At 43.0% G+C, this 26470-nt stretch overlaps 1 protein-coding gene and 1 pseudogene across 1 annotated transcript; one reads left to right on the top strand and one right to left on the bottom strand.

Moving 5' to 3' along the window:
* Nucleotides 1-2904: 2904 nt before the first annotated feature.
* LOC136706694 (uncharacterized) lies at nt 2905-6629 on the bottom strand (annotated as a pseudogene).
* An 8196-nt stretch (nt 6630-14825) lies between these two features.
* Nucleotides 14826-25421, top strand: slc35d1b (solute carrier family 35 member D1b). The gene is made up of 13 exons (XM_066681024.1): nt 14826-15446; nt 16016-16049; nt 18165-18251; nt 18865-18932; nt 19644-19715; nt 19813-19881; nt 20711-20813; nt 21669-21761; nt 21883-21950; nt 22599-22677; nt 23815-23897; nt 24960-25012; nt 25113-25421. The coding sequence occupies exons 1-13, from the start codon at nt 15265-15267 to the stop codon at nt 25121-25123; spliced, it is 1002 nt and encodes a 333-aa protein (XP_066537121.1). The 5' UTR covers nt 14826-15264; the 3' UTR covers nt 25124-25421.
* Nucleotides 25422-26470: the final 1049 nt, after the last annotated feature.

The following is a 26470-nucleotide window of genomic DNA, read 5'->3' as shown; positions in this document are numbered from 1 at the left end:
CTTAAACTTAAATTTAAAAAACAGCTTCTGCAGGTTTTGCAGTTTGCAGAATTCAACTTCTGGCAGTGAGGACATGGTCTCAGTTTTGGTTTTGTCATTATCACTGGAAAAAATCATACAATTTGTTAACAGTCAAAATTGTTCTTATTAATTATCAATATTTACAGACTATGTTCAGTGGCCACTATATTATATATATACTAACATTTTCCTGTTTGGACACAATTGTCTAGCTGCAAAAGGTCAGTGTGACTGAAAGTTCTTATCCTATGAAAGGAGGCGTTCACATTATCAACAAGGAGTACTGAGAACAACTGATTAAACCAGTGACTGAAAACCCAAAACCACACTGGCCTTTTGCAGAGCAAACATGGACATCTGGCTTTTTATTCCTTTTCAATTTTGAAATCCTAAAGAGGACGTCATGGAAAAGAGGACGTACAATCACTACTTGAAAGGCACATTTAATTAAATATTAAAAATTAAATGTACTTATATGTGTAAGACACATATACAATATTTGTATTGTGATAAATAAATATAATTTCATATTACACGTACTGGAGCTTTTACAAAACCCCATTCGAATCCACAGACATTAATATTGTACTGGTACCCCTTTGCAGTTATAACAGCTTCCTCTCTTCTGGGAAGGCTTTCCACAATATTCTGGAGTGTGTCTGTGGAAATTCATTCAGAAGGGCTCTCTACCTTGGAGAGCGTTTCCGAAAACCTGTTTTCAGTTTCCTAAAATGTTGTTTTCGTGTGGACGGGAGGCCAATACGCAGACAAAGACGGGATAGTAACGGGATCCGTGTGGATAGGGCCTGGCTCAGCCCAAAGGGGTTTGATGAGGTTGAGGTCAAGGTTCTGTGTGGGCCAATCAAGTTTTTCCACACTGCAAAGGGGCTGGGAAGAGCGGGCAACACCATATTAATGCCTATGGATTCAGAATGGGATGTTCTAAAAGCTCCTGTAGGTGTGATGTGTAAGGTGTCGCAGTAGTGTCCAATAATGTCCATATAGTGTACATAAGCACAATTATTTTAATTAAACCAATTCTGTATCAGTGAATAAATATATTAAAACTAAGATCTGGGCCCCGAAAACAGTCCAGTTTAACAGCTCACTGATCCCTTTTTCATTAGTTTGATTAAGCATTAACAGTAAAAAGACATAGCGCAATAAAACAATGCACACAATATTTTAAAACCAAAGTCAAGCACAGTCTTGTAGAGTCTAGTCTAGATGAGTTATTGACACGCAGAGGGTAAATACACGTTGCCGATTAACTGTATCACATTTGGACAATTACCTATAAATTTAATAAGCTAGGCCTTTACTAAAATGATTAATAATAGTGAAGCTAAATGCTCATATCTGCGGCGGTAACTTCTACTGGACGAAATGTTCGCTTATTAATTCCAAATATATATATAATAACAGTAATAACAATAATGTATTAACAGTTTTTAACAGTTTTTGCGGGCGTTGTGCTCGTTTACTCACCGGTGAAGGAATAAGATCACGGAGAATGTCGCGAGGATTTGCGCGGCAGAATTTCAAAGTATTAAACATGCTACGGTTTATATAAATAATTTTAGAATATGTTCAGCTCTTAGTTTAAAAAAAAAAAATAAAATAAATAAATAAAAAAAAAGGAAGATACAACTGAGCTAAATATTTGTATAATAACTTCTGCAGATTCAACCCATGGATGTTTTGATTGTCCAACAAATAATAATAATAATAATAATAATAGTGTCTTACAAATAGCACTCCCATATTTTGTTCAGTTTAATAAAATTAATATCAAATGTGTTCATATTCATGTCCTCAAACAGAGCACTTTTACGGTGAGTGATGACTGCCGAGCGCGTCAGACTTGAGACGTTCAGGGGACGTTTAACAACGGTTTTAAAGGAATTTGAAGACAAGTTGCTTTTGGGTATATTTTTAAAGACGAGGATTGAGTTAAAATGATAAAAGTGCTTTTAAGAAACCACACCGATTAAACCAACACCATGTGATGACTGAGGCGACTAAAATATTTTCACCACGAACCTCGGGGAAACGCAGGTCCGTCGACGTCGAATTAAGACGCAGGAGAATTTACCTTGCAGTGTATGGGACTGCCGTGGGCGTCAAAATCTTACGCAATAGGTCACCTTCGGCGTGCATTTACTGACGCCAAGGGGTTCTGCCCAAGCTTCAAAATAGGACGAGTTGGGAATGAGAATGGGTTGTAATACACTGATGAATGGGACACAGTGCCTCTCCACACTGCAATCACTGTCCAAGGACAGTTTGAGGAACACAGTAAAAAAAAATTTAATGTCTTGATGTGGCCTCCAAATCTCAATCTGAAGTCTTGTATGATGTGCTGTAAAACCACATCTGATCCATGAAAGCCCCATCTTCACCTCACAACTTATGGCACTTAAAGGATCTGCTGATAATATCTTGGTGCCAGATTCCACAGGACATTATTAGAGACCTTGCTGAGTCTGTTGTTAATGGTTTTAGCAGATTTTTAGCAGTTTTACACAATATTAGGCAGGAAGTTTTAATGTTATGGCGCTATACACACTAGAGCAGAGGTATTCACACTTTTTCCTCCTGAGCCCATCTTGGCACTCTTCTGAGAACTTGGGGGACGGGGCCTCAACTAAAACATGTGTCATTCTTCAGACTTCTACAGTGCATATATAAAAATAACATGTCATCCCATTTGACCAGAACTTTTATTTATAATTTGTGAGGTGAGTACCACACCTGATGTAAGCAGGGCAAGGAAGGGGAACTCAGAAGGACTTGGGCTGGAGTTCTGGGCGGCTTCTGCTAGTGGAGAGTGAAGCCGGACCCCAAAAGCTCCAGTTCAGAGAGAAGCAAGTTTCTCATGCACTAGTCTGAGATCATTGATTTGGGAACGGATGTAGCTGTGGTATGCCTGAGAGGACCAGCACCTGATGAGTTGAATAGTGTGATCTGGTAGTCCCTGATGGGAAGCAGTAGAAGCTGCGCCGATTCTGAATGAATGGCCTGAGAAATAGCATAGAGAGTAACCGCTGAGGAAGAGAACGTGACGGAGATGAGTATGGAACCAGTGTCTTGATACGGCGGACCCGGATTCTGTGATGATGAGTGGGTCTGATGGTTGGGCATTCTGGGAATTTCTAAGATTGATGTACTGTATGAGGGGTTCATAGGGACTAAGTGGAGAATTTAATTTAAAAAGATGTAGGTGGGTAGTTTTGCCGAGTTGATCGGTTTTGCTGCATTTGATGTTAAATATTAATGTATTAGAGTCGGGGATGGTGAGATCAGATAAGAGGGGGTAAATATATGAATTGGATGTGACTGAGAGTCATGAAATCCTGAAATTCTGAGAAAGCTAGGAGAAACATGGCTTGGAGTGTAGGGGCGATAGTAGGGGAGTAGCATCCTGAGCAGAGCGTGTTCAGGCAGCATAATAGAATATCTGAAGTGATTGGTGATCTCTGAGATGGAAGATGGGGTTCGGCTTTTCGGATTCCTTTGAGGAGAAGGGTAATCTGAGGGTGACTGGAGGAAGAATGAGGTGTACCGGTTATAAGTTTGGTAAAGAAGTTTATTGCTGCTAAATATACTCTTAAGGTGGAGGAACGGATGGAGTGTTGAGTGTTAGCTGAGGTAAGGAAGGCCGCAGTTATGGAGAGGTTGTTAGAAGGAAAGACGATGTAATGCAGGGTATGGAAATTCTGGAAGTGTTTCCATCCTGACCAGTAGGCGGAGAGTGTTTGTGGTGAGATAGGTTAAAGTATTGTTTCCAGGGCTTGAGATATCCGTTGTTGCAGATGGGAGTTAGGTAGTGTATGGTTTCCGAAAATGGTGGCACTGGCGTGGGTTGATGGTCCACTTGAGGTGCTAAGGTTCTAAATTTCTGAAAATGAAAAGGAGAAAGTGAGTCAGCTATTGCATGGACTGCCTTAAGAATGAATTGGTGGGGTATGGCGTGCCAGATGAGGAGACGTATTAAGGGTATGAGTGATAGGGATGTGGAACGGCTTTTGTTGATTATTTGAACAGTTGCGGAATTGTCTGAGTGAATTAGAATTGTGTTTCTTGTCCACTCGTGGCCCCAGACAAGTGCTGCAATGACAATGGGGTGAAGTTCCCAAAGAGCAGAAGAGTTGTTGGTTTTGGCAGCGAAGCTGACGAATTGTGCGGGCCATGGAGAAGCAAACCAATGGCCTCCGTAGTAACCACAGAAGCCGATCAAAGGAGCAGCATCTGTAAAAAGCTGGACATCCAAGGGGTTTGAAATAGTATCCTTGTAAAAAAAAAAGGAGATGCCATTCCAGTGGCGAAGAAGGGTGAGCCAGAATTTCAGCTCAGAGAGGCAAGAGTCGTCTAAGGTGACTGAATGGTGAAGTGAGCAGACTGAAGAGGCAAGATGAAGGAGATGGGAGATAAATGAGCATCCCTGAGGGATGATTCGAATGGCATAGTTGAGGTGGCCCAAAAGAGAGAGGAGTTGCTGTTTTTCTACATATAGGCTTGTCGACAAATGCAGAGAGAGCATGGGTGATACGTTCTAGTTTATCCTGGGGAAGGGAAGCTTGGAAGGAGACAGAGTTAAAGTGATGCCGAGAAACTCGAGAGAGGTTGAAGTGCCCGCAGTCTTTTCCCTGGAGAGCGGAATCCCGAGATGGTGAAAGGTGCTGGATAGGGCAGTGAGACCTCGAGCTGGAGGTGAAGAAGTGGGATCAATAACGAAAGGTGGAGAACGAAAGGCAGTTTTTGTACATTGAGCAGAATCCAACAGAGGGTTTCTGCAATGGTATCGAATATTTCTGGACTGCTTTTGCAGCCAAATGTAAGACGGACAGCAAAGTAATATTTATTGTTCCAGCAGATTCTGAAAAGATGCCAAATATCTGGGTGGAGAGACAGAATCTTGAAGGCAAAAACAATGTCAGCCTTAGTGAGCCAGATGCCACGACCGGCAAGTTTGATTAAGATGATGGCATGGTCCACGGTCGCATAGTGGAGCAAGAACTCAGAACTGGGAATGAGACCATTTATGGAAGGTTCGGAGGCGCCACGTGGAGCTGAAAGGTCGATGATGATCTGCTTCTTGCCTGAATATTTGCGGGTAGCGATGCCGAAGGGGTTGATCCTGTACGTTGAGAAGGGGGGAGAAGAGAAAGGCCCGATCATGAAACCGTCAGAAACGCCAGAAGGGATGAAACAATGTCAGGTTCAGACAAAGCGGAGAGAAGGTTTTGGCAGGTGAAGGAGGAAGTAGGCAGTGTTACAAGGCCCGGAGAAAAAACAAAAAGTAGACCATCCAAGAGGTAACAGACGAAAGTGGAATCATCATGCACGGCTAGATCAGAGGCTAAAGCGGGCACATTAACTGGGGTAGAGAGAAACCGAAGAAGTCAGCTACTGCCAAATAAGAGCACACATGGAGTAGCTTGCAGGAAGAAGCAAAACACCCGGCAGAATTAAAGTTGTTGCAGACCATTTGACCATCCAAGAAATAAACGGGTCTTCCACGGCTGTCGCGAGCACTGGTGGAAGATAGACGAATAGCAGACCGGGCAGGACGTACAGACGGAGTGGGGGGTCGGTACAAAGAGGAGTGTTTGTCGATGAGTGAGCAAGAAGTCGCAGGATGGGAAGGGCAGCTGCACACGTCGCACAAGAGTGCAGTGCGAAAACGCGACAATAGAGTTCCAGGTCCAAGGCACCCCAGTAGGTGGGAAGGTTCCATTGTTGGAGCCGCGCAGCGGCCCGAGCAGAGAAAAGGCTGTGGTAGTCATAAAACCTGGTTCCACCGAAGCGAACAGCCAGATCCAGATTTATGGCCAGGTAATCATCCAACTTCTGGCGATGAGAAGGGAAGACGGAGCACAAGATGTCACGGTAGATGGAGAAGGCAAGAGCAAAATCTGGGACTGTGAGGGATTTGGAAACCCGTGGTTCGGAGGGCCGTGAAGTGAAGGCATCACCGGCATCTATGGTACGGGGAGCAGAAGGGGTGGAAGATGGGAGCAACAAGTAGGGGAGAGCAACATCTGCACCTTGGATAATGCGTTGCCGTAATGAAGGTGAGACGAGAGGTGGGTTGAATATGCGGGCGTTACTGGGTGGCACAGCTGGAGGAGCAGTGGAGAGGGTAAATGTAGTATCTGCGGAAGCAGTCCGGGGTTGAGCAGAAGACATGGTGGCAGGAGGACCTGGAAGAGAGACAGGGGGAAGGGGTCAAGGGATGATTGAGGGAAGGGAAAGGATGATTGAGGTAAGGGAACTTGGGATGATTGAGGGAAGGGGACTTGGGATGATTGAGAACAGAGGGGGCGGGGAGGGAGATGAGAAAAGTCAGAACCAGGCAGAGGGCCAGAAGAGGCAGGCACGGTGCGGGTAGGAATGGCAATGCAGGTAGACTCAGGCCGCGCTAACGCAGAAGCAGCAGCAGGGGGCAGCGAAACAACACCCGAAAGGAGCCCGGAGGCATTGACTGCGCCAGAGCGAGCGGGAGGTGTGACGACATTGGGTTGCGCAACCGGAACTGCGATGCACACCGATTGTTTACCTCCGAGGGAGGCCAGCCTTGAGGGCTGTGTGAGCGAAGGGAACATTGCGTTCCCTCAGAACCTTCTGTAGTTTAGCCACTGTCCAGTCCGTGATGCAAGGGGAGTGAGATTTGGAGGATGAAGCACGAGGAGGCTCGGGAGGCAGGCGAGGCGCTGTCAAACAGGCAGCAAGAACGTCTCGGGCTGGCAGATCAGCCATGGGGAGCCGTGGAGGCAGGTGAAGATCGGCGGGAGCGCTGAGACCCGGGGTGAGGTAGACGGGAACGGGGGGAAGAGGATCCTGACGAGGAGGGAGTAGCAGGGACAGAGACGACTGATCTCAGACGCAGAGTAGAATGAGGGAACCCGTTTGGCTGTTTCTGTACCCGTTTGGAAGCTGTTTTGATCGCTCGGGTTTTCCTGTTTACTCGTTTCCATTGTTATTTCTATATTTATATCTGTTTTTATAACCTACTAACCATCCATAGATCTATCTTTTAGATTGTCTCCGCAGGAATATTCATTACAGAGGCACTAAAACTGCCACCGGACCCTGGAGTAACGTTCTTGGTGTAAGTTACTAAAATTCACTAAAAGCGGTAAGTACCTGCAATTCCATGGCTACTACTGGCTGTTTTGCCTGCTCAGAGTGTGGCATGTTTAGTTTAACGCCCTCTAGCGATAAATATAGTGGTTGTATTTGTAGTAAGTGTCAGCTAGTTAGCTCCCTGGTGGATAAAGTGGACCAGCTAGAAGTGCGCATCCGGAGCTTATTATTGTTGAGGGATAAACAGCGAGATTCAGTGTTAGCAACTCCGGGTGCCTTAGGGAGAGTTAGCACCCCCACGACTCCGGCGTTAGAGCCCTCACAGCGGGGTGAATGGGTGACGTCTCGGCGTCATAGCCGGAAAGCTAAGGCTGATGCTAACGCTGAGGCCAAAGCTAGCCCACCGGGACACCACGCTCCTCCGATTCGCGTGTCAAACAGGTTTGCCCTGCTCAGCGAAGCACCCGCTGAGGAGCCTGTTAAGAGTGCTCTGGTTATAGGAGACTCTATTGTTCGGCACGTGAAATTAGCTACTCCTTTAGGGGCGCCGGCAGTAACAGTTAGCTGTTTATCGGGAGCCAGAGCGCCGGATATTAGTGGCAACCTTAGACTGTTAGCTAATAGGAGATATTCGAGGGTAGTCATTCATGTAGGGGCCAATGATATTCGTCTGCGGCAGTCTGAGGTAACTAAGGGTAATATTAGAGAGGTGATTAAACTGGCCCAGACGATGTCCGATGCCGTAATCTGCTCTGGCCCCATACCAATGCGGCGTGGCGATGAAGCTTACAGCAGACTTTGGGCGTTAAACTGCTGGATGTCCAAGTGGTGTTCCGAAAATCAAGTGGGCTTTATAGACAATTGGTTACGTTTTGAGGGCAAGCCTGGTCTTATAGGTAGGGATGGTATCCACCCCACGCGGGAGGGTGCTGCCTTACTTTCTTGCAGTATAGCACATAGTCTTTTAGTTAGTCAGCTGAGTAGTGTAGATAGCTGCTGACAATCCAGAGCCGGGACCAGGCCGCAGACAGACAGGCTAAACCGACCGTCTGCGAACTGTCTTGAGACGTCACCCAGGTTCAACTGTATTGAGACTGTGTCTTTCCCCCGAACTAAATGTAAAAGTAGAAAAACAAAATCAGCCTGTTTCAGCAACCTAATCAATATTAAATCATACACAACACCTAGCAGCAACACCTCAGAACTAAAATTTGGGTTACTCAACATAAGATCACTAAACTCAAAAGCACTCATCGTAAATGATATTATAAGTGATCATAAATTCAATGTTTTCTGTCTCACGGAAACGTGGGTTAAACCAAATGAATATTTAGCACTAAATGAAGCCACCCCCCTAGGCTATAATTATGCACATAGCCCAAGAATATCAGGCAAAGGAGGTGGAGTATGTGTAATTTACCAAAATACCCTAGAAATTAGTCTTAAACAATGTGACACCTTCTCTTCTTTTGAGGTTCTCTCCACTATTATTACAAATCCGGTCACAAAAAAGGACGCATTTTTATTATGCAACATTTACAGACCACCAGGGCCTTACTTAGAATTTCTGAAAGAATTCAGCGATTTTGCTACAAACCTAGCGGTGTGCAATCATAAAGTTATAATTGTAGGAGATTTCAATATCCATTTTGAGAAGGAAAGTGACCCACTAAAAAAGGCATTTACCTCAATCTTAGACTCTATTGGTATTACTCAAAATGTAACAGGGCCTACACAATACTGCAGCCACACTTTAGACTTAGTTCTGACACTAGGTCTTAACATTGACAAAATTAATATCTTACCGCAATCCTCAGCAATCTCCGATCATTACTTAATTTCATATGAGCTACGTTTTATCCATAATATATGTAAGAACCCTTGCTATTCTACAAGGCGTATAATAAAACCATCTACCGCCCTACAATTTATAGAAAACCTACCAGAACTATCGACCCCAGTTCCAACTCCATCAGACCCAATGGACCTAGATGTACTAACTGATTACCTAGAAAATACCTGTCGATCTACTTTAGAAAAGGTAGCACCACTTAAACATAAAAGTATAAGACAGAAAAAGCTCGCACCATGGTATAACGATAAGACCCGTACTTTAAAACAAACATTACGAAAACTAGAGCGGAAATGGCGATCAACCAAGCTTGAAGTGTTCCATTCTGCCTGGAAGGACAGCCTTATAGAGTATAGAAATGCCCTCACTAAAGCTCGCTCAGCATATCTGGCCTCGCTGATCTCCCATAATAAAAATAATCCGAGAGCACTGTTTAGTGTGTTTTCTAGAATTACAAAAAATCAAGCAGGTTCTGAACAACTAATTCCAGCAACTCTCACCAGTAAAGATTTTATGGACTTTTTTAATAATAAAATTGAGAATATTAGACAACAAACTCTAGCCACAGGATCAAATCCATCCTGGCTGCCACCTGATGTGAATGAAATAAAACATAATATAACTGTAAAAGAAAGACTTGAAACCTTTTGCCCACTCCCACAATTAGAACTAGAGAAGATTATCACCTCCGCAAACTGTACAACTTGCACACTTGATGCAATTCCCACAAAGTTGCTCAAAGAAGTACTACCAGCTATTATTGATCCTCTTTTAACTATAGTAAACTCATCGCTTAGTCTGGGCCATGTACCCAAAGCTTTTAAACTAGCAGTTATTAAACCTATGATCAAGAAACCAAATCTTGATGCTAGTACACTGTCTAATTACAGGCCTATTTCTAATTTGCCATTTCTGTCTAAGATCTTAGAAAAAGCTGTGGCCCAACAACTTAGTTCATATCTACATAAGAATCATATATATGAAAAATTCCAATCTGGATTCAGGCAACATCATAGTACAGAGACAGCTCTAGTCAAGATAACAAATGATCTTCTTCTTGCCTCTGATCAAGGCCACGTATCCCTGTTGGTGCTTCTTGACCTAAGCGCAGCCTTCGATACAATAGACCACAATATTCTCATAGAAAGGTTAGAAAACATGGTTGGAATCACAGGGACAGCCCTATTATGGTTTAAATCTTACTTAACGGAACGTTATCAATTCGTAAAAGTAAACAATCTAAATTCAAATTATTCTAAAGTAAGATTTGGAATTCCACAAGGCTCTATTTTAGGACCATTATTATTTACATTATACATGTTACCGCTAGGCACAGTTATAAGAAACCATGACATTAACTTTCACTGTTACGCAGACGACACACAATTGTATATTTCAGCCAAGCCCGATGACAAACACAGAATAAAGAAAATAGAGGACTGTGTAAAAGACGTGAAAGGCTGGATGTTGCGTGACTTCCTCCTCCTAAACAGCAACAAAACAGAGGTCCTGCTTTTGGGTCCAAAAGTGACAAGAAATAAATTATCAGACTTAATTTTAAATCTAGCTAACTTTCCAGTTAAACCTGGTTCAGCAGCAAAAAATCTTGGTGTCATAATTGACCCGGATTTATCATTTGATCAACACATAGGTAGTATCACTAGGACAGCTTTTTTACATCTTCGCAATATTGCTAAGATTAGAAATGCCTTTTCCCTTCAGGACGCAGAAACATTAGTACATGCCTTTATTACTTCAAGGCTTGACTACTGTAACGCACTACTCTCAGGATGCACCAGCAGAAATTTAAGAAAACTTCAACTAGTTCAAAATGCTGCAGCTAGGGTCCTCACTAAAACTAGAAAATTTGAACATATCAGCCCAGCTTTATCATCACTTCATTGGCTGCCTGTTAAATTCCGCATTGACTACAAAATTTTGTTATTAACATATAAAGCTCTACATGGGCTTGCTCCTGAATATCTTCAAGATACAATTTCCTATTATGAGCCCCCACGTTCACTCAGATCACAGAATACTGGATTTTTAAATGTTCCCAGAATTCAGAAGGCCTCAGCTGGGGGAAGAGCCTTTTCTTATAAAGCCCCCCAACTCTGGAATGATCTTCCAGAAAATGTTCGGGACTCAGACACAGTCGCAATCTTCAAATGTAGGCTAAAAACTCATTTGTTTAGTTTATCATTTGGTAGCTAATGCTCCCCCATAGATAAAGGCGGCAGATCCGGGGGGTCCATGGACACAGGGAATTATAGTATACTGAGACGCTGGTGCTGTCGTCCCGCCGCTTCTCGCGATCACTCAGGTTTGTTGACGGTGGAGCGGAGGGATGCCAGTGTTTCAGGATGCTCCCGTGTCTGTGTGTCCTCCTGGTTCTCTCCTTTTAGTTAATGCTGTCATAGTCAGATCTGCCGGAGTCATTAGCCACACTCTGGAAATTTTCATATTTTCTACTTTACAAACACAAAACAGTTCAAAACTAATTCCATCCCTTTACATCTTTCCGTCTGGACACTGATGGATGACTGTCGAGATCCTCCTCCACGCTTCAGACCAGCTGCCCACGCTCCAGCAACCACCAAGTGCCTTGAAGCTGTCCCTACACTGAAGTTCTCATGGACTACTAACTATCATCACCAGTAGATTGACCAGAGGAGGATGGGTCACCCCTTGTGAGCCTTGGTTCCTCCCAAGGTTTCTTCCTCAGCTGGGGGAGTTTTTCCTTGCCACTGTCGCCCCTGGCTTGCTCACTTGAGGGTTTTACATTTGTCTTTACATTTCATGTCAAATCTTGTCTTACTGGAATTCTGTGAAGCTGCTTTGTGACAACATCAGTTGTGAAAAGCGCTATATAAATAAATTTGATTTGATTTGATTTGATTTGAATGAGGGGGAACAGGAGGAGGAACAGGAGGAGGAACGGATTGGCTTTCCGAGAAGAGTTCGGTATCTGAAGCGGTGATGTCGAGGTCCATGGCGGAAGAGAAAACGTAGCTGAACGAGAGGCATCTTTTTCTGTGCGAATTTCATCAGGAGAGAGGAGTGTTTTTTATAGGGTACGTAATAGTGAAGAGGAGGAGTCTGGGTATGGTCCTTCTCCCAAACTTATTTCATAACTCCATCAATAGACCAATTTTGAATGCACGCCTTGATGACGTAACTGGCAGCCATGTGCGCACTGTGGTGGCAGAACAACAGTATAAACAAGTGGAGTGAAACGGGAGATGCACAAAATAGGGACAAAACATGTCGTGTTGTGCTGTTGGATGCCAGAATCGAATTGGAAAACAATTATCTTAATTTTTATAGAACACCATCGTGGAAGACGCCCTTTGAGGCAAAAGACAGAGGTTACAAGCACTTAATAAACGGACAGATCGGACTAATGAAAACACACAAATCCTCTCCTCTGCGGTGCACATTTATATCAGACGAGGTTTATCTCCACTGTTTATCACACAGCGACATCTGTGATGTACTTAATAACAGCAAATTAGTGAAAGCAGCAACCAAAAAGCTGGCATTCTCATTTGTTTCATAATGGTAAATATCAAAGGCAGTACGTCAGTCTGTAAAACACAAAAAGCATCCGTCGAATCTTGGTGCAAATCCTGCAAATTGTAGGCATCGAGGGATGTTATGCCTTGAGTGTTTCTGTTGTGTCCACGCTGGGATTTTACACGAACGATATGAAGATGCCTGGCCACTGTAACTTTGATTAACTCAGATACAACCTGGTTAATTAATAATTAAATTATAATTATAATACTTAATTAATAAAAATGACTATTGGACAGTTTTTTTGTCTCTAGTGATGTAATTATGAAGAGCATTAGGACTGAATTAAAAAGACAAAAGACTCTTAATATACTTTTTAAAGATTCTATTCTCTGGGACACTAAATATATGAGATTATGTTTGTTTATGTATGTAATTAAATGTTTAGATGTATCTGTATATAATTTATATAAGCTGGATATTTGAAGGTATGTACATGAATTTGTAATAATTAATAAATTATTTAAAAAAAAGTAACTTTGGCCATTAAGTTGGTTCTGACCCAGTCACCCGACAGTGAGTACGGGTCCGGAAACATCACCCCAGTACTAAGAGTTAGCTTATTCATGTAGGACAACCTCTCTTTTACTCGTAAGCTAATAAAATAAATAGAGAACGCATCCAGTTTAGCCATAGTCCCATTTTCCTACTCTACGCTCACTGTGACTTTCTGCCACTAATTAAGCTCCGCCCACAAACCACGTCATTTCTGTTTGCAAACAAAAAAATAATCAATAATAAATTAAATAAAAAGCAGCACATATATTCTCCTCTATTTACCACAGAACAACACAACTATTTCACTCCGAATCCAGTCCATAAATAATAGGTCTAAATTCCATTTCAGTCCTTTTTTATCTCGTTTGTTGCTCTCTTTTATAAGTCCAGTATATAGCCTTTGAAGATTTTTAACGGTGGGGTGAAGGCCAAACAAAAAGAAAGAGCAAGAAATCTTAATAACCACCATGTAAACAGATACAGACCTACAGCTAAATTTCTCACATGATGCTAATTTTGGCTGTTTATACAAATAAAATACATCACTGAATTGGATTGTGGAAAAATATATAAAAACAAACAGTTTTCTAAAATATATTTGCATTTTTTTATTTCTCCTCTAAACAGCGCACCCTACAATTTCATGGCACCCCACAGTTTGAAGACCTCTGCCTTAGAGAGATGTGTAAATGCTACCATGCGTTTAATAACGTTGTAGTATAAGATATTTTTGGTGTGTTAACTATAAGAGTTTGTGAAAACACTGTGCTCCTGGCCGCCTTGTGTTTATGCATCACTTCAGATTATAATGCACGCTGTTGTAAAATATCATGTTTACACAAAGCTACTATTAGCGCTTCCTCCATTTTGGATCTACAGTACTGCTGCACAAAGCTCCGCCCCCTCAGGTCCCACTGATTAAAGCAGCAGTGCTATTGGTCGAGAAATCCAAGATTTTTCACAAAAGTTAAACACTGCAGGCCATGTTTAACCTAAAACCATCTACAATTAATTCACACTGGAGAGCTGCAGGAGGGAATCACTCATTACAGAGAAACACTATTTTAATAACGTGAATACTGTGTTGTTTGTATAACGCGTAAACCATATTAATGGTGTTAAGTCTGGTTTAGGTTTATTACTGAATGTGTACTGAGCTCCTTCACTTCACCCCCTTTTCTGGGGCACTCAGTTTTCCAGTGCAGTGTTAAGAAAGTGCTAGAAAAATGCACAGCTTACTTTTTAATTTACACACGTGGGAGCCTCGTTTCTTCACGTGTGCAGCAGAGTAAGTTACTTTAAAACGAATAGGATTTCCCTCGTTAAATTTCACAGAGTAAAGTCTAGTGTGACCGAGACTGCTCTGGGTGAAATTGTATCACTCTGCGTACATCCTCTGATCACTTTACACCAAGCTCCGATAATGTTTATTCATCCACAGGATACTGCAGCACAACAAACTGAACACCAACAAAATATACAATATCAATATATTAATCTCAGTGTCTAAAACTAATGGGTTTGATCTCAGTGTCTAAAACTAATTGGATTAATCTCAGTGATTAAATCTGTTTTGTTTAATCTCAGTCTTGTAGGGGTGGTTTCCCAGACAGGGATTAAGCCTAATCCTGGACTACATCATCCTTTCAATGGAAGATCACAGTTCAAAATGCTGTGGGGAACCACCCCATAATATTATTGGTTGATCATCAGGGTTTTTAATCTCATTAGTTTAATCCCATTGGTTAAGTCTTAGGGCTTTGATGTCAGTTGTTTGAACTCGGTGGTTTGGTTGGTCTATTCTCTGTATCTCAGTGGTTTAATTTCAGGTTTTTAATCTCAAAGTTAAATATCATTGTTTATATTTTGGTGTTATAATCTCCGTGATTTAGTCTCAGTCAGATCCTCCTAATAAAGGCATGGGCCTTAAAACAATGAGGTAAAAATATCACGGTATAATTGACACTCTGAGTTAATCTGTCTGGTTTAGTAAGGTTTTATTCTCCAGGGATTAGTCTCAGTGGTTAAATCTAATGGGTATATTCTCAGTGGTTTTTATTCTCCGTGTGGTTGAGTGATATCAGTTTTTAAATCCTATGGTGGTTTAAGACATGGTTGGGGTTTTCCTTTGAGCCTTAGTGGATTTGGGTTGTGATCCTGTTGTGGGTGATTTTGGTTGGACCTATGGACCGGACAGTGTTGGGTGGACCTCAGTGCTCGGAGGCAGTATGGCGGCTCTGCGGGAGCGGGTGTCCGCTGAAGGCGGCCGCGGGGGCTCGGAGCTGGTCACCGGGCGCACGGAGGGCTCCGGAAGCGCCACGCTGCTCGGGAAGCTCCTGAGCGCCGGGATTTACGGATTCAGCTCGTTTCTCATCGTCGTGGTGAATAAAAGCGTCCTGACGAATCACAGGTGAGTTTCCCCACAACAGGCCGGGTCTGCCCGCTCTGGACTGCGCATGTGCAGAATATCACACGCGTGTCACACAGAGAGAGACCGATTTTGAATTGTGTCATACTTTTAAACAGATACAGCCCTTTATTATTTGAAGGTTATAGTGGACACAGTTAGCAGCTGTTTACAACTATAAAGGACGAGCAAGACTCTCGTTTGTTTGAAGTTACTCACTCTTGAAGTTAAACCTCCTCTCCTGTGAAAAACTGCTACAACAGGGGTGCGCACATGAGTGAGGTTCTGCACATGCGCAGTTCAAATCAGACAGGGAACACAAATTAACCCCCTAATGGGCAGCAGTCTTTGGCTGGGTGTGTGTTCTTCACTGATGTCATGTTCCTCAGACGAAATTACATTCCAATACTCAACACAGGTTTTTTTCTGGGGGTTCCGCCTCTCTCTCACAGTCCATAAAATCATGCCTGAAATTCAGAACTGTTTAATGCATGTATGTGTGTGTGTATACTCAGTGTGTGCTAGATTTGCAGTGTTGAAAATTAATGCTGATGTGTGTGTGTGTGTGTCAGGTTTCCCTCCTCCCTGTGTGTAGGGGTTGGTCAGGTAAGAACTAATAATCTTTAACTTTCCCCACACTCTGCTCAGCCTTATCCTCCACACAGCATTTACACAGCTTTCAGTCCAGTCACATTTCAGTAAATTACACACACCGTCACTTCTCCTTCGCTAAAGAAATCACTCAGACACCCAACAAATGTGAATTTGGGAGCATCTGTAGCCTAAGCTCACTATGCCCAAGGCCAAGAATCCCACAGGGGTCTCCAGCTCAACAAGAGTGAGCTGTGGAGAATGAAGACAGATCAAGCTTCCCCCAGTCCATGGGAATGCCCTCTGGAGCTTTTAGATTTACAGGTAATGCAGACGTAATTGAGCTCAACACGCTCGGAGGAGAACACTAACCTCTGTTCATCAGACTCAACACGCTCAGAGGAGAACACTAACCTCTGTTCATCAGACTCAACACGCTCAGAGGAGAACACTAACCTCTGTTCATCAGACTCATCACGCTCAGAGGAGAACGCTAACCTCTGTTCATCAGACTCAACACGCTCAGAGGAGAACACTAACCTCTGTTCATCAGACTCAACACGCTCAGAGGAGAACACTAACCTCTGTTCATCAGACTCATCACGCTCAGAGGAGAACGCTAACCTCTGTTCATCAGACTCAACACGCTCAGAGGAGAACGCTAACCTCTGTTTATCAGACTCAACACGCTCAGAGGAGAACACTAACCTCTGTTCATCAGACTCAACACGCTCAGAGGAGAACGCTAACCTCTGTTCATCAGACTCAACACGCTCAGAGGAGAACGCTAACCTCTGTTCATCAGACTCAACACGCTCAGAGGAGAACACTAACCTCTGTTCATCAGACTCATCACGCTCAGAGGAGAACGCTAACCTCTGTTTATCAGACTCAACACGCTCAGAGGAGAACGCTAACCTCTGTTCATCAGACTCAACACGCTCAGAGGAGAACGCTAACTTCTGTTTATCAGACTCAACACGCTCAGAGGAGAACACTAACCTCTGTTTATCAGACTCAACACGCTCAGAGGAGAACACTAACCTCTGTTCATCAGACTCAACACGCTCAGAGGAGAACACTAACCTCTGTTCATCAGACTCAACACGCTCAGAGGAGAACGCTAACTTCTGTTTATCAGACTCAACACGCTCAGAGGAGAACACTAACCTCTGTTCATCAGACTCAACACGCTCAGAGGAGAACGCTAACTTCTGTTCATCAGACTCATCACGCTCAGAGGAGAACACTAACCTCTGTTCATCAGACTCAACACGCTCAGAGGAGAACACTAACCTCTGTTCATCAGACTCAACACGCTCAGAGGAGAACACTAACCTCTGTTCATCAGACTCAACACGCTCAGAGGAGAACACTAACCTCTGTTCATCAGACTCAACACGCTCAGAGGAGAACACTAACCTCTGTTCATCAGACTCAACACGCTCAGAGGAGAACACTAACCTCTGTTCATCAGACTCAACACGCTCAGAGGAGAACACTAACCTCTGTTCATCAGACTCAACACGCTCAGAGGAGAACACTAACCTCTGTTCATCAGACTCAACACGCTCAGAGGAGAACACTAACCTCTGTTCATCAGACTCAACACGCTCAGAGGAGAACACTAACCTCTGTTCATCAGACTCAACACGCTCAGAGGAGAACACTAACCTCTGTTCATCAGACTCAACACGCTCAGAGGAGAACACTAACCTCTGTTCATCAGACTCAACACGCTCAGAGGAGAACGCTAACCTCTGTTCATCAGACTCAACACGCTCAGAGGAGAACGCTAACCTCTGTTCATCAGACTCAACACGCTCAGAGGAGAACGCTAACCCCTGTTCATCAGACTCAACACGCTCAGAGGAGAACACTAACCCCTGACCCTGTAACATAACCTCAGTGACTGTTTGGAGTCTCCAGGGCTGTGTTCCACAAAGCAGGATTTCAGAGTTAGCTGAGTAACATAAGCTCATTAAATTAGGAACATCCTGCTCTTCCCCCTCCTATTGGTTAACCTTGACTTGGGGCTTAAATTATCTGGTTAAGGAAGAAATCCTGCTTTGTGGGTCACCCTGTGAGCTCTTAGATCTGCGCCTGTGTAAGTGTGTGTTTTCTTTCCAGATGTTGGCCACAGTGGTGGTTCTGCAGGGGGGGAAATCTCTCAGAGTCATACACTTCCCTGATCTCGACAGAAACGTTGTTCACAAGGTAAAGTGCACTGTGCTGCAGGACACTGACGGGAGTCACCAGCACCTCACTCGTGTTTTATTAGAGAATAAGAGATGGGGTACATTTTATTTGGGAAGTCTACAAGAAAACACATTTATTTTATATTTTACAGCTACAACAAACGCTGTCCTGAATACACTCATCTGTTTTACTGATTTGGACACAACAAATATATTTATACAATCTTTGTTGCTGTGTGATCCTCAGAGCTGTAATTTAATAACTATATGTTAAAAGTGTGTGTGTGTGTATCGTGTCTCTTAAATAGTAAAAATAAAAGCCTACATTTTAATAGAAGTCAATGTAAAAATATTTTATTTTGGAGCGTTTCTATTGGTTCCTTCATCTTTAAATATTCACAGTGTGAAGGATAGCTGCTGTGTTCAAATGATGTAGTGAACTAAACATCCACGAACACGGAGATACATGTTTTTCATTGGACAGCGACGATATACTCAGTTGTTTTTAATGTTGTGTTTAAATCTTTTCCTCTGAGGAAGTAGTTTTTTTCTTTTATTGATTTGAGCATATTATTTTGCCTACGATTATAAGGAATAAAGTTTATAGAACTAAAACATCTCTCTCTGTTCAGATGTTTCCTCTCCCTCTGCTGTATGTGGGGAATCAGCTCAGCGGACTCTTCGGAACTAAACAAGTGAAGTAAGAGAGTTAACTGTTGGTGAGTTTTAAACGTAACATTTCTGAACAGGACAGTGATCACAGGACAAATCTGGATGCGGGATGTTCACCAGAAGCTGACGTGTGAGGACGCTGTCGTGCAGTCGGCCAGCTCTGTTCTGAGACGAGAGCATGGAGGTGTAGAGCACATAGAGGGCTAACTGGCCTGTTCAGCTATTCGGTTGTAAATGAGTGAATGAATAGGTTCTCAGCCCAGGTGCTTTGCATCTAAAACATTCATTCATTCTTTCATTCATTATCTGTAACCCTTATCCAGTTCACGGTCGCGGTGGGTCCAGAGCCTACCTGGAATCATTGGGCGCAAGGCGGGGAATACACCCTGGAGGGGGCGCCAGTCCTTCACAGGGCAACACAGACACACACACACACACATTTATCTAAAACATTAAATATATTAAAATTAATGATTAACGATGTAACATCTGTCCATTCTGGGAGTGCAGGGGGCTCTCCCTCCCCCCATCACTCAGCACAATGCTAGGCGTTTGTTCCCTAACATAACTGAACTAGAAGTGAATGTTCTCCTCTGAGTGTGTTGAGCTGATGGAACCGAATTATCATACATTCCCAAAACTGAACACACTGAGCATAAATAGAAATAGTGTATTAAAAAGTAAGTATTGTGTTCTCTGTAGAAATTATGTCACTTATTTGTGTGTGTGTGTGCTGTAGCCTCCCGATGTTCACAGTTCTCAGGAGGTTCTCCATCCTCTTCACCATGCTGGCTGAGGGATTCCTGCTAAAGTGAGTTTACATTTACACACATTCACAACCTGTGACTCTATTATTTTCTTGTTAAATTTAATATTTACTTAACGCTTGTGTGTGTGTGTGAATATAGAAAGACGTTCTCGTGGTCTATTCAGGCTACAGTCTTCACTATGATCTTAGGAGCATTCATTGCTGCCAGGTAAATACACCTACACACAGCCACACACGAGTGGATCAGACACAGCAGTGCTGCTGGAGTTTGTAAACCCTGTGTCCACTCTCTGTCCACTCTGTGAGACACTCCTCCCTCGTTGGTCCACCTTGTAGATGTAGAGTCAGAGACAGTAGCTCATCTGTCGCTGCACAGTGTGTGTCGCTCGTCCTCTAGTCCTTCATCAGTGACACAGGACGCTGTCGGCTGGATGTTTTTGGTCGGTGGACTGTTCTCAGTCCAGACACTGAGGGGTTTAAAAACTCCAGCAGCACTGCTGTGTCTGATCCACTCTACACCAGCACAACACACACTAACACACCACCACCACGTCAGTGTCACTGCAGCGCTGAGAACGATCCACCACCACATCACACCTGCTCTGTGGGGGTCCTGAGCGCTGAAGTATAGGGGGAAAGGGTGGGGATATAAAGTATGCAGAGCAACAGATGGATTACAGTCTGTAAGTGTAGAACTACAGAGTGCTTCTGTGTGGTCAGTGGAGCTGTGGACAGTTAGTGCAGAAACAAGGATGTGGCTTTAAGTAATGTCTAAACACTGCATGTTTAACTCGTATTGAGCTGGTAATTAATAGCAGTGATATTCAGTGTTAAAAATGATCACAAAACAGAAACGTATCTCTTTGTTCTTTACCACAAGGAAACAGTATTATTCTGCTGCTTTCTTTAGAGAAATCCAGATGACATTCTTTACATGGGCCTCATGTCCTTTACAGGGTGACCACACGTCTTTAATCTCTGTTTATTTAGACGTCCTGTTGTCTTCTTGGTGTTGCTCATTAATCTGTTTGTCACAGTACAGATTTGGCCTTTGACCTTCAAGGCTACGTCTTCATCACGGTAAACAACATCCTGACAGCGGCTAACGGAGCGTACATGAAGCAGAAACTGGACTCCAAGGTATTCAACATTGAGACCATGAATCTGAGTGGTTTATCAGAGTTACAGACACAAGAAATTTGGATTATTGGGACATAAATATGATGCTGTAAGAGGATGATTTGTTATATCTGCAGTCTTCCAAGAGAGGGAGCTCTTTCTGCTTTTATTGGTCAATAAAGGATGTGTCCAAAACTGTCCTGCTCACTATATAGTACACTATTTTGGAGCAGTGTCTGAAAACATAGTGAACATTTCTTCAGTGCACTGGGGCCATTTCAGACACAGTACCGATGTCGGTTTCAGATCATTTTTGCTTCTTTATGCAGCAAGAAATTCTGGAGTTAAAGTCAACTGTCCACTACCTTCCTTTTCATTTTATTTTTATTTTTGTATTGATTTTTGAAAATGTGTTTATTTAATTATTTACAAACAACGAGTTCTGCAGGATTTTCTCCCCAGTCTTTAGTCACTGCCAGTTCCACCTGATATCTAGCTCCCAGTCACACGCAGCCTGGGAGAGTGAGGTTGAGTGTGTGCTTCCTCCAAAACACGTGATACCGACCTCAGCTGAATTTCAAACTGCGCATAAGAAGAGGGGAATGCAAACTGCCCAGATATGTCACATCAGCCGACTGTGGGCAGCGTGGGTGGACTATCTTAACCCCCCCCCCACCCCCCCGCGAGGCCATACTTCACTGGCCTGTTGTTTACACTGGAGTCAGAATGCTACTGCTGCTTTGTGCCTGTTAAACCTTAGATATTTTGTGTATTGAAATATTTATAAACATTTTACATTTTCACTCTGAGTTGTGTTCTGAATTTCACTTTGACTGTCGATGTATTGTGAATATCAGGGTGTGTGTGTGTTTTTAGGAGCTGGGTAAATATGGGCTGCTTTATTATAACGCTTTATTTATGATCATTCCCACTGTGGCTCTCGCTTATTCCACTGGAGACATTCAAAATGTAAGTGAAATTAAACATTCATGATTATAGTATAAAGAATATGTGCAGTATTTTAGACACTGTAAATAAGAGAGTTGTGTGTGTGAGGTAAATTAAATTTGAGTTTGTGTGTTTGTATCAGGCTGTGGAGTTTGATGGATGGACGGATGTGTTCTTTATTGGCCAGTTTCTTCTCTCCTGTGTGATGGGGTATGATCATACACACATTTATAACTCTCACAAACACACACACACACACACACACACAGAGTTCCTCACACCCTGGCTCTTATTGGTCAGAGCTGTGTAAAAGCGAGCAAGCGAGAGGCAAACTGTTCATTTATTCACAAAACTTGAATAACTTTGGCACTGTGTTGATGAATTAACTTCAGCTCCCCCAAAAAGTGTCTCATTTGCATATAATTTACATAAGACACCTTACTTCCTACATATGTTTCAGTCATGAGCCAATGAAAAGCCCTACTGACCAAACTGTACAGAGTTAAACTGAGGGCGGAGCTGAGAGTGGAGGAGATGGAGAGTGGAGTAAAAGGAGCGTGCTGATTGGTTGGAGAAAGTAGAGTGATGAGATGGAGATGTGTGATGGTAAAAAATAACAGTGTGTTACTGCAGTGGATTAGTAGATTGATTTGGGGTGGACTTTGTGGGCAGAGTCAGTTGTTTTAAAATAAAATTAAAGCAGAGAGTAATGTGTCTTTGAAGAGAAGATGGAGGAGGAGAAGTGTGTGTTTATATCAGTGCACAGGGAAAAGGGATTTTTAAGGGAAAGTTTAAATTACATGTAAATGGTTTAATCAAGTAAATGCCTGTGTGTGTGTGTGTGTGTGTGTTTTTTAGGTTCGTCCTGATGTACTCCATAGTTCTGTGCACTCACTATAACTCCGCCCTCACCACCACTATCATCGGCTGCATTAAGGTCAGTTCAAATCACACACCTCTACATCATCTGTGCATCAACCAATAAACCCACTGCATAAAATGGGAGGAGTTTCCATGTTCTCCCTGTGTCTGCATGGGTTTCCGTGTGGGTGGGTGGGTGTGTGGGGGGTTGAATGTTGAGTGTTGATTGTAAAGTGTCCTTGGGTTTCTAGAAAGGCACTATATATGTATATATATATATATATAACATTAAAGTAAATAAAAATACAAAAATGTTTCATCCAGAAATCCAAGAGAGGGCCTCTCTGGGTGTGTTTAGTGGTTCTTCCTCTTCCCCTTTTACCCTAATCATGGTAAACTGTGCCGAGGGCCATAAGGAAGTAGCAGCAAACAGCAATTCAAGGGGTCCAAGCATTTTATTATCTGAAAGTTGAACAGTGCGTCAGCAGACGACCTTTACTGAGACAAAAGCCACACTTTTTTGTTGTGTTTTTAAAGGTTGTTCTTGGTGATCTGGTGGAGATTGAGTGTGAGACGGAGGGATAGTTGTTGAGTGGGGGGGTCCTTCTGAGACGTGAAGTGAGAGAGGGAGCATGTAGCTGTTAAGCGGGAAAGGTTCTATTCTTCTGGACGATGATATTTTGGTTCTGTTGCATCTCTAGATCGTGCTATAATCCAAAAAATGTGCAATTTCATCTATTTTTGGAGGAGCTGAGAGAATGGACTGTGAGTTTAGAAAAAAAGGAGGTGGTCATAATATTATGGCTGATCAGTTGTATATGCAGCATCACTGGCAGAGGGAGGGGTAAGTGTGGGCCTCTGTCAGTCACCGTGTGTGTGTGTGTGTGTGTATCAAATCAAAGTCTATTTGTCACATAAATAGTTATACATGGTACAACTTGCAGTGAAATGCTTTGAGGACTGTCCACACATGTTAACAAAAGAGTTAATGAAATAGAAAATAGAAAATAGGACATTAATATAGACATTGTCTGTAACCCTCAGGGTTCTGGACCCTACCCGGAATCACTGGGCACAAGGCAGGAACACAGGGCGACACACACTCACTCATTCACTCACACCTACGAACACGTTTGAGTCTCCAATCCTGTGAATAAACTGTTTAATATAAATATAAATATGTACTTATATATATTCTTTTGTCCTCCACCAGAACATCCTGGTGACGTACATCGGGATGGTGTTCGGAGGAGATTATATCTTCACCTGGTTAAACTTCATCGGCCTCAATATCAGGTTCATCCCCTTCACTGATCTTCTGAAAATACACACCAGTGTGTGAGCTGTAAACACAGTGCAGGACAGGGTTCTGGTGGACAGTAGAAACTTTGATTTCTCTACAGTGGAGGTGAATGGAACCAACCTCCATCAGTGAATCCACTGCCTATGGACTCTGTTATGGCAAAACTAAAATTAATCTCTAAGTATCACCAGGAAGGAAGATCGATGCTCAAAGAATTCTTTGGGGAGACCAGAGGAATAAAGACACGCAGTCAAGGATTCTCTCTTATTTCTCTTTTATTGAACAAAATCATGCAGTATATATATGACCCCAGTCACGTACACCATCATGCGTTATTACATCAACCCAAACATTCCCTTATTGGTGGATCCTAGTTGATTACTGTCAGGAGAAATGGTTGCAGGTGAGGGGTGTCTTTCAGTTTGTTGACTCCCTTCTTCCACTCTGTTTATTCTCCCCTACCACTCTCAGAATTGCTCTTTTCAGCACTTTCCCTCAGTCTCCTCTATCTCCTGGGTCACAGTAACACAACACAATGTAACAAGTCCTTTCAGGTCATAAGCACACTAAGCTGCACACTTAATTTAGTAAAAATTAATCAAGATTAATCAATACCATTACTCCCTGAATATATTGTGTCATTAATATAAATCATTAGTTATCATTAACCATTCCTCATTAGTGTTAATCTGCATTTTTCCCATCGCACCCTCTACGGAGTGATGATGATGATGGAGGACGCAGGACGTCTCCACTCAATCAGTGGCCTCACAGCGACCTGCACCTCTCTCTTCACCAGGTCTGGGTTTAAACACCACCCCCTTCTCCAAAGTGCAGTCAGACACCAGCCGTGTGTCCCCCACCGTCTACTGTCCTCACTTTCTGTGAGGGGCTTTTAGAGGAGGACGTCTGCTTCCACTCACCTCCACTGTTCTGACTCTGGGATTGTCTCTGGAGCCAGAACCCTCTCTGTCACTGTGTGTGCAGCTCACTTTTTTGATTGTGTTTGAGCAGTGTACATTCTGTGTATGATGCGGTGGTTCTGTGTGTGACAGTATCGCGGGAAGCCTGGTTTATTCTTATATCACCTTCACTGAAGAACACAGGAGTAAGTACAAACACACACACACACACACCACAAACACACAAAATCACCATTATCACTCTTGCTCTCCTCTTATCTCATTTCTTCTCTCTCTCTCTCTCAGAAACTCAGTAGTGAGAGCTGATTGGCTGAAGCTGAAGTTAAAGGGCGTGGTGTTGATTCCTGCAGCAGGTTCCTGGATACGTCTGGACACAGTCCCACAATGCCCTGCTGCTCTTTACCTCAAACAAAATATTTCTGGAATCATATTAAATCGCAAGTAATTTTGTAGAAAATAATTAAAAATGAGCAATTTTCTCATTAGTTTTAAACTTCATGAAAAAGAACTGAGACGATTTTTAATGCGACACATTTCCAATGTACTTTAGAGATTTTATTTTCTTAACACTGACTTTAATATGACTTGTATTATAAGTGCCTCTGAGATTAAATGCAATAAAAGGCTTCACCTTTTGAGAATGATTCAGTAACTGAACCTCCTCCACCCACTGCTGTGTATTCAGTAATTCAGAACTAATCCAGTTTTTTAGATTATTTACATCGTTTTAATCGTAGCGAACCGAACTGATGGCATTCAGCCCCATAAACTTCAGAGAGGTCAGGGGCTGATGGTGCACACAAACTGATGGTGAGTTCAGGCTCACAAACACCACTCCAACTCATCCCAAAAGTACTGAACGGAGCTCCCTTTCAACCCCACAGCAGTTCAGGCTCATGTGTAGCGGCTTCAGAGCTTCCCATTTCATTTCCTGCTTCTCTGGAGATCATCTACCACTGTGTGAGCACTGGGTGCATGTTAAGCAGACGATTAGTTTTCAGTCCTGGTCCATGGTGCTTTCCTTCTTTAACCCCGAGCAGAACTGTACTCGTGTTATAGTGGTAGACTACTGCAGAGTTAGGAGTGTAGCCCAAGGCTTCCTGTTGGTATACTGTAGTTACCTGAATCGGGAACTGAACCCCGAGTGCACAGCAGTGAGGAGAATCAGCTCTGGTTTTTAGCCGTTTTCACTCAGTTCTCTTACTTCTCCGTTCTCACTCAGTTAGGGTTGGGCGGTATAACGATAACTGTATACCACGGTATTTTAAAATGAGGGCGGCATTTATGACGTGTGTGTGGTCAAATTTCGGTTCTGTGTCTTTAAAAGTCAGCTAAAATAATCATGTGCATTTGAGAGAGCCACAGGGAGAGGGCGCTGTGGGAGCTCATTGACTGCTGATGTCACGGTCTAAAGACACAAACCCAGCAGCCCATCGCAGTGTGTGTTTAGAAAGCTGTAAACAGACGTAATTCTCAGAAAATCCTTCACTCGACTCTGTGCTCACAGGTATATGGCTTCATCCTCTAAATAAGTGTGTTTTGAGCCTCAGTTCGCTGAAACATCTGCTGCGATGTGCTAAACCACAGGTGCCTGTTAGCGCCAGCTGTGATTCTAAAGTGCACACGTCTTATTTCGCTTGTTT

This window comes from Hoplias malabaricus, chromosome 9 (genome assembly GCF_029633855.1).
Source record: "Hoplias malabaricus isolate fHopMal1 chromosome 9, fHopMal1.hap1, whole genome shotgun sequence".
In the NCBI taxonomy this organism is placed as follows: domain Eukaryota; kingdom Metazoa; phylum Chordata; class Actinopteri; order Characiformes; family Erythrinidae; genus Hoplias; species Hoplias malabaricus.
The sequence above is the reverse complement of the archived record's forward strand: the minus strand, read 5'-3'. Positions and strand labels throughout refer to the sequence as shown.

Coding starts and splice junctions, on each gene's coding strand:
- slc35d1b (XM_066681024.1), top strand. CDS start 15,265: ATGGCGGCTCTGCGGGAGCGGGTGTCCGCTGAAGGCGGCCGCGGGGGC. Junction 22,678..23,814: donor CTATCATCGGCTGCATTAAG/GTCAGTTCAAAT, acceptor GTCCTCCACCAG/AACATCCTGGTGACGTACAT. Junction 23,898..24,959: donor TTCATCGGCCTCAATATCAG/GTTCATCCCCTT, acceptor TGTGTGTGACAG/TATCGCGGGAAGCCTGGTTT.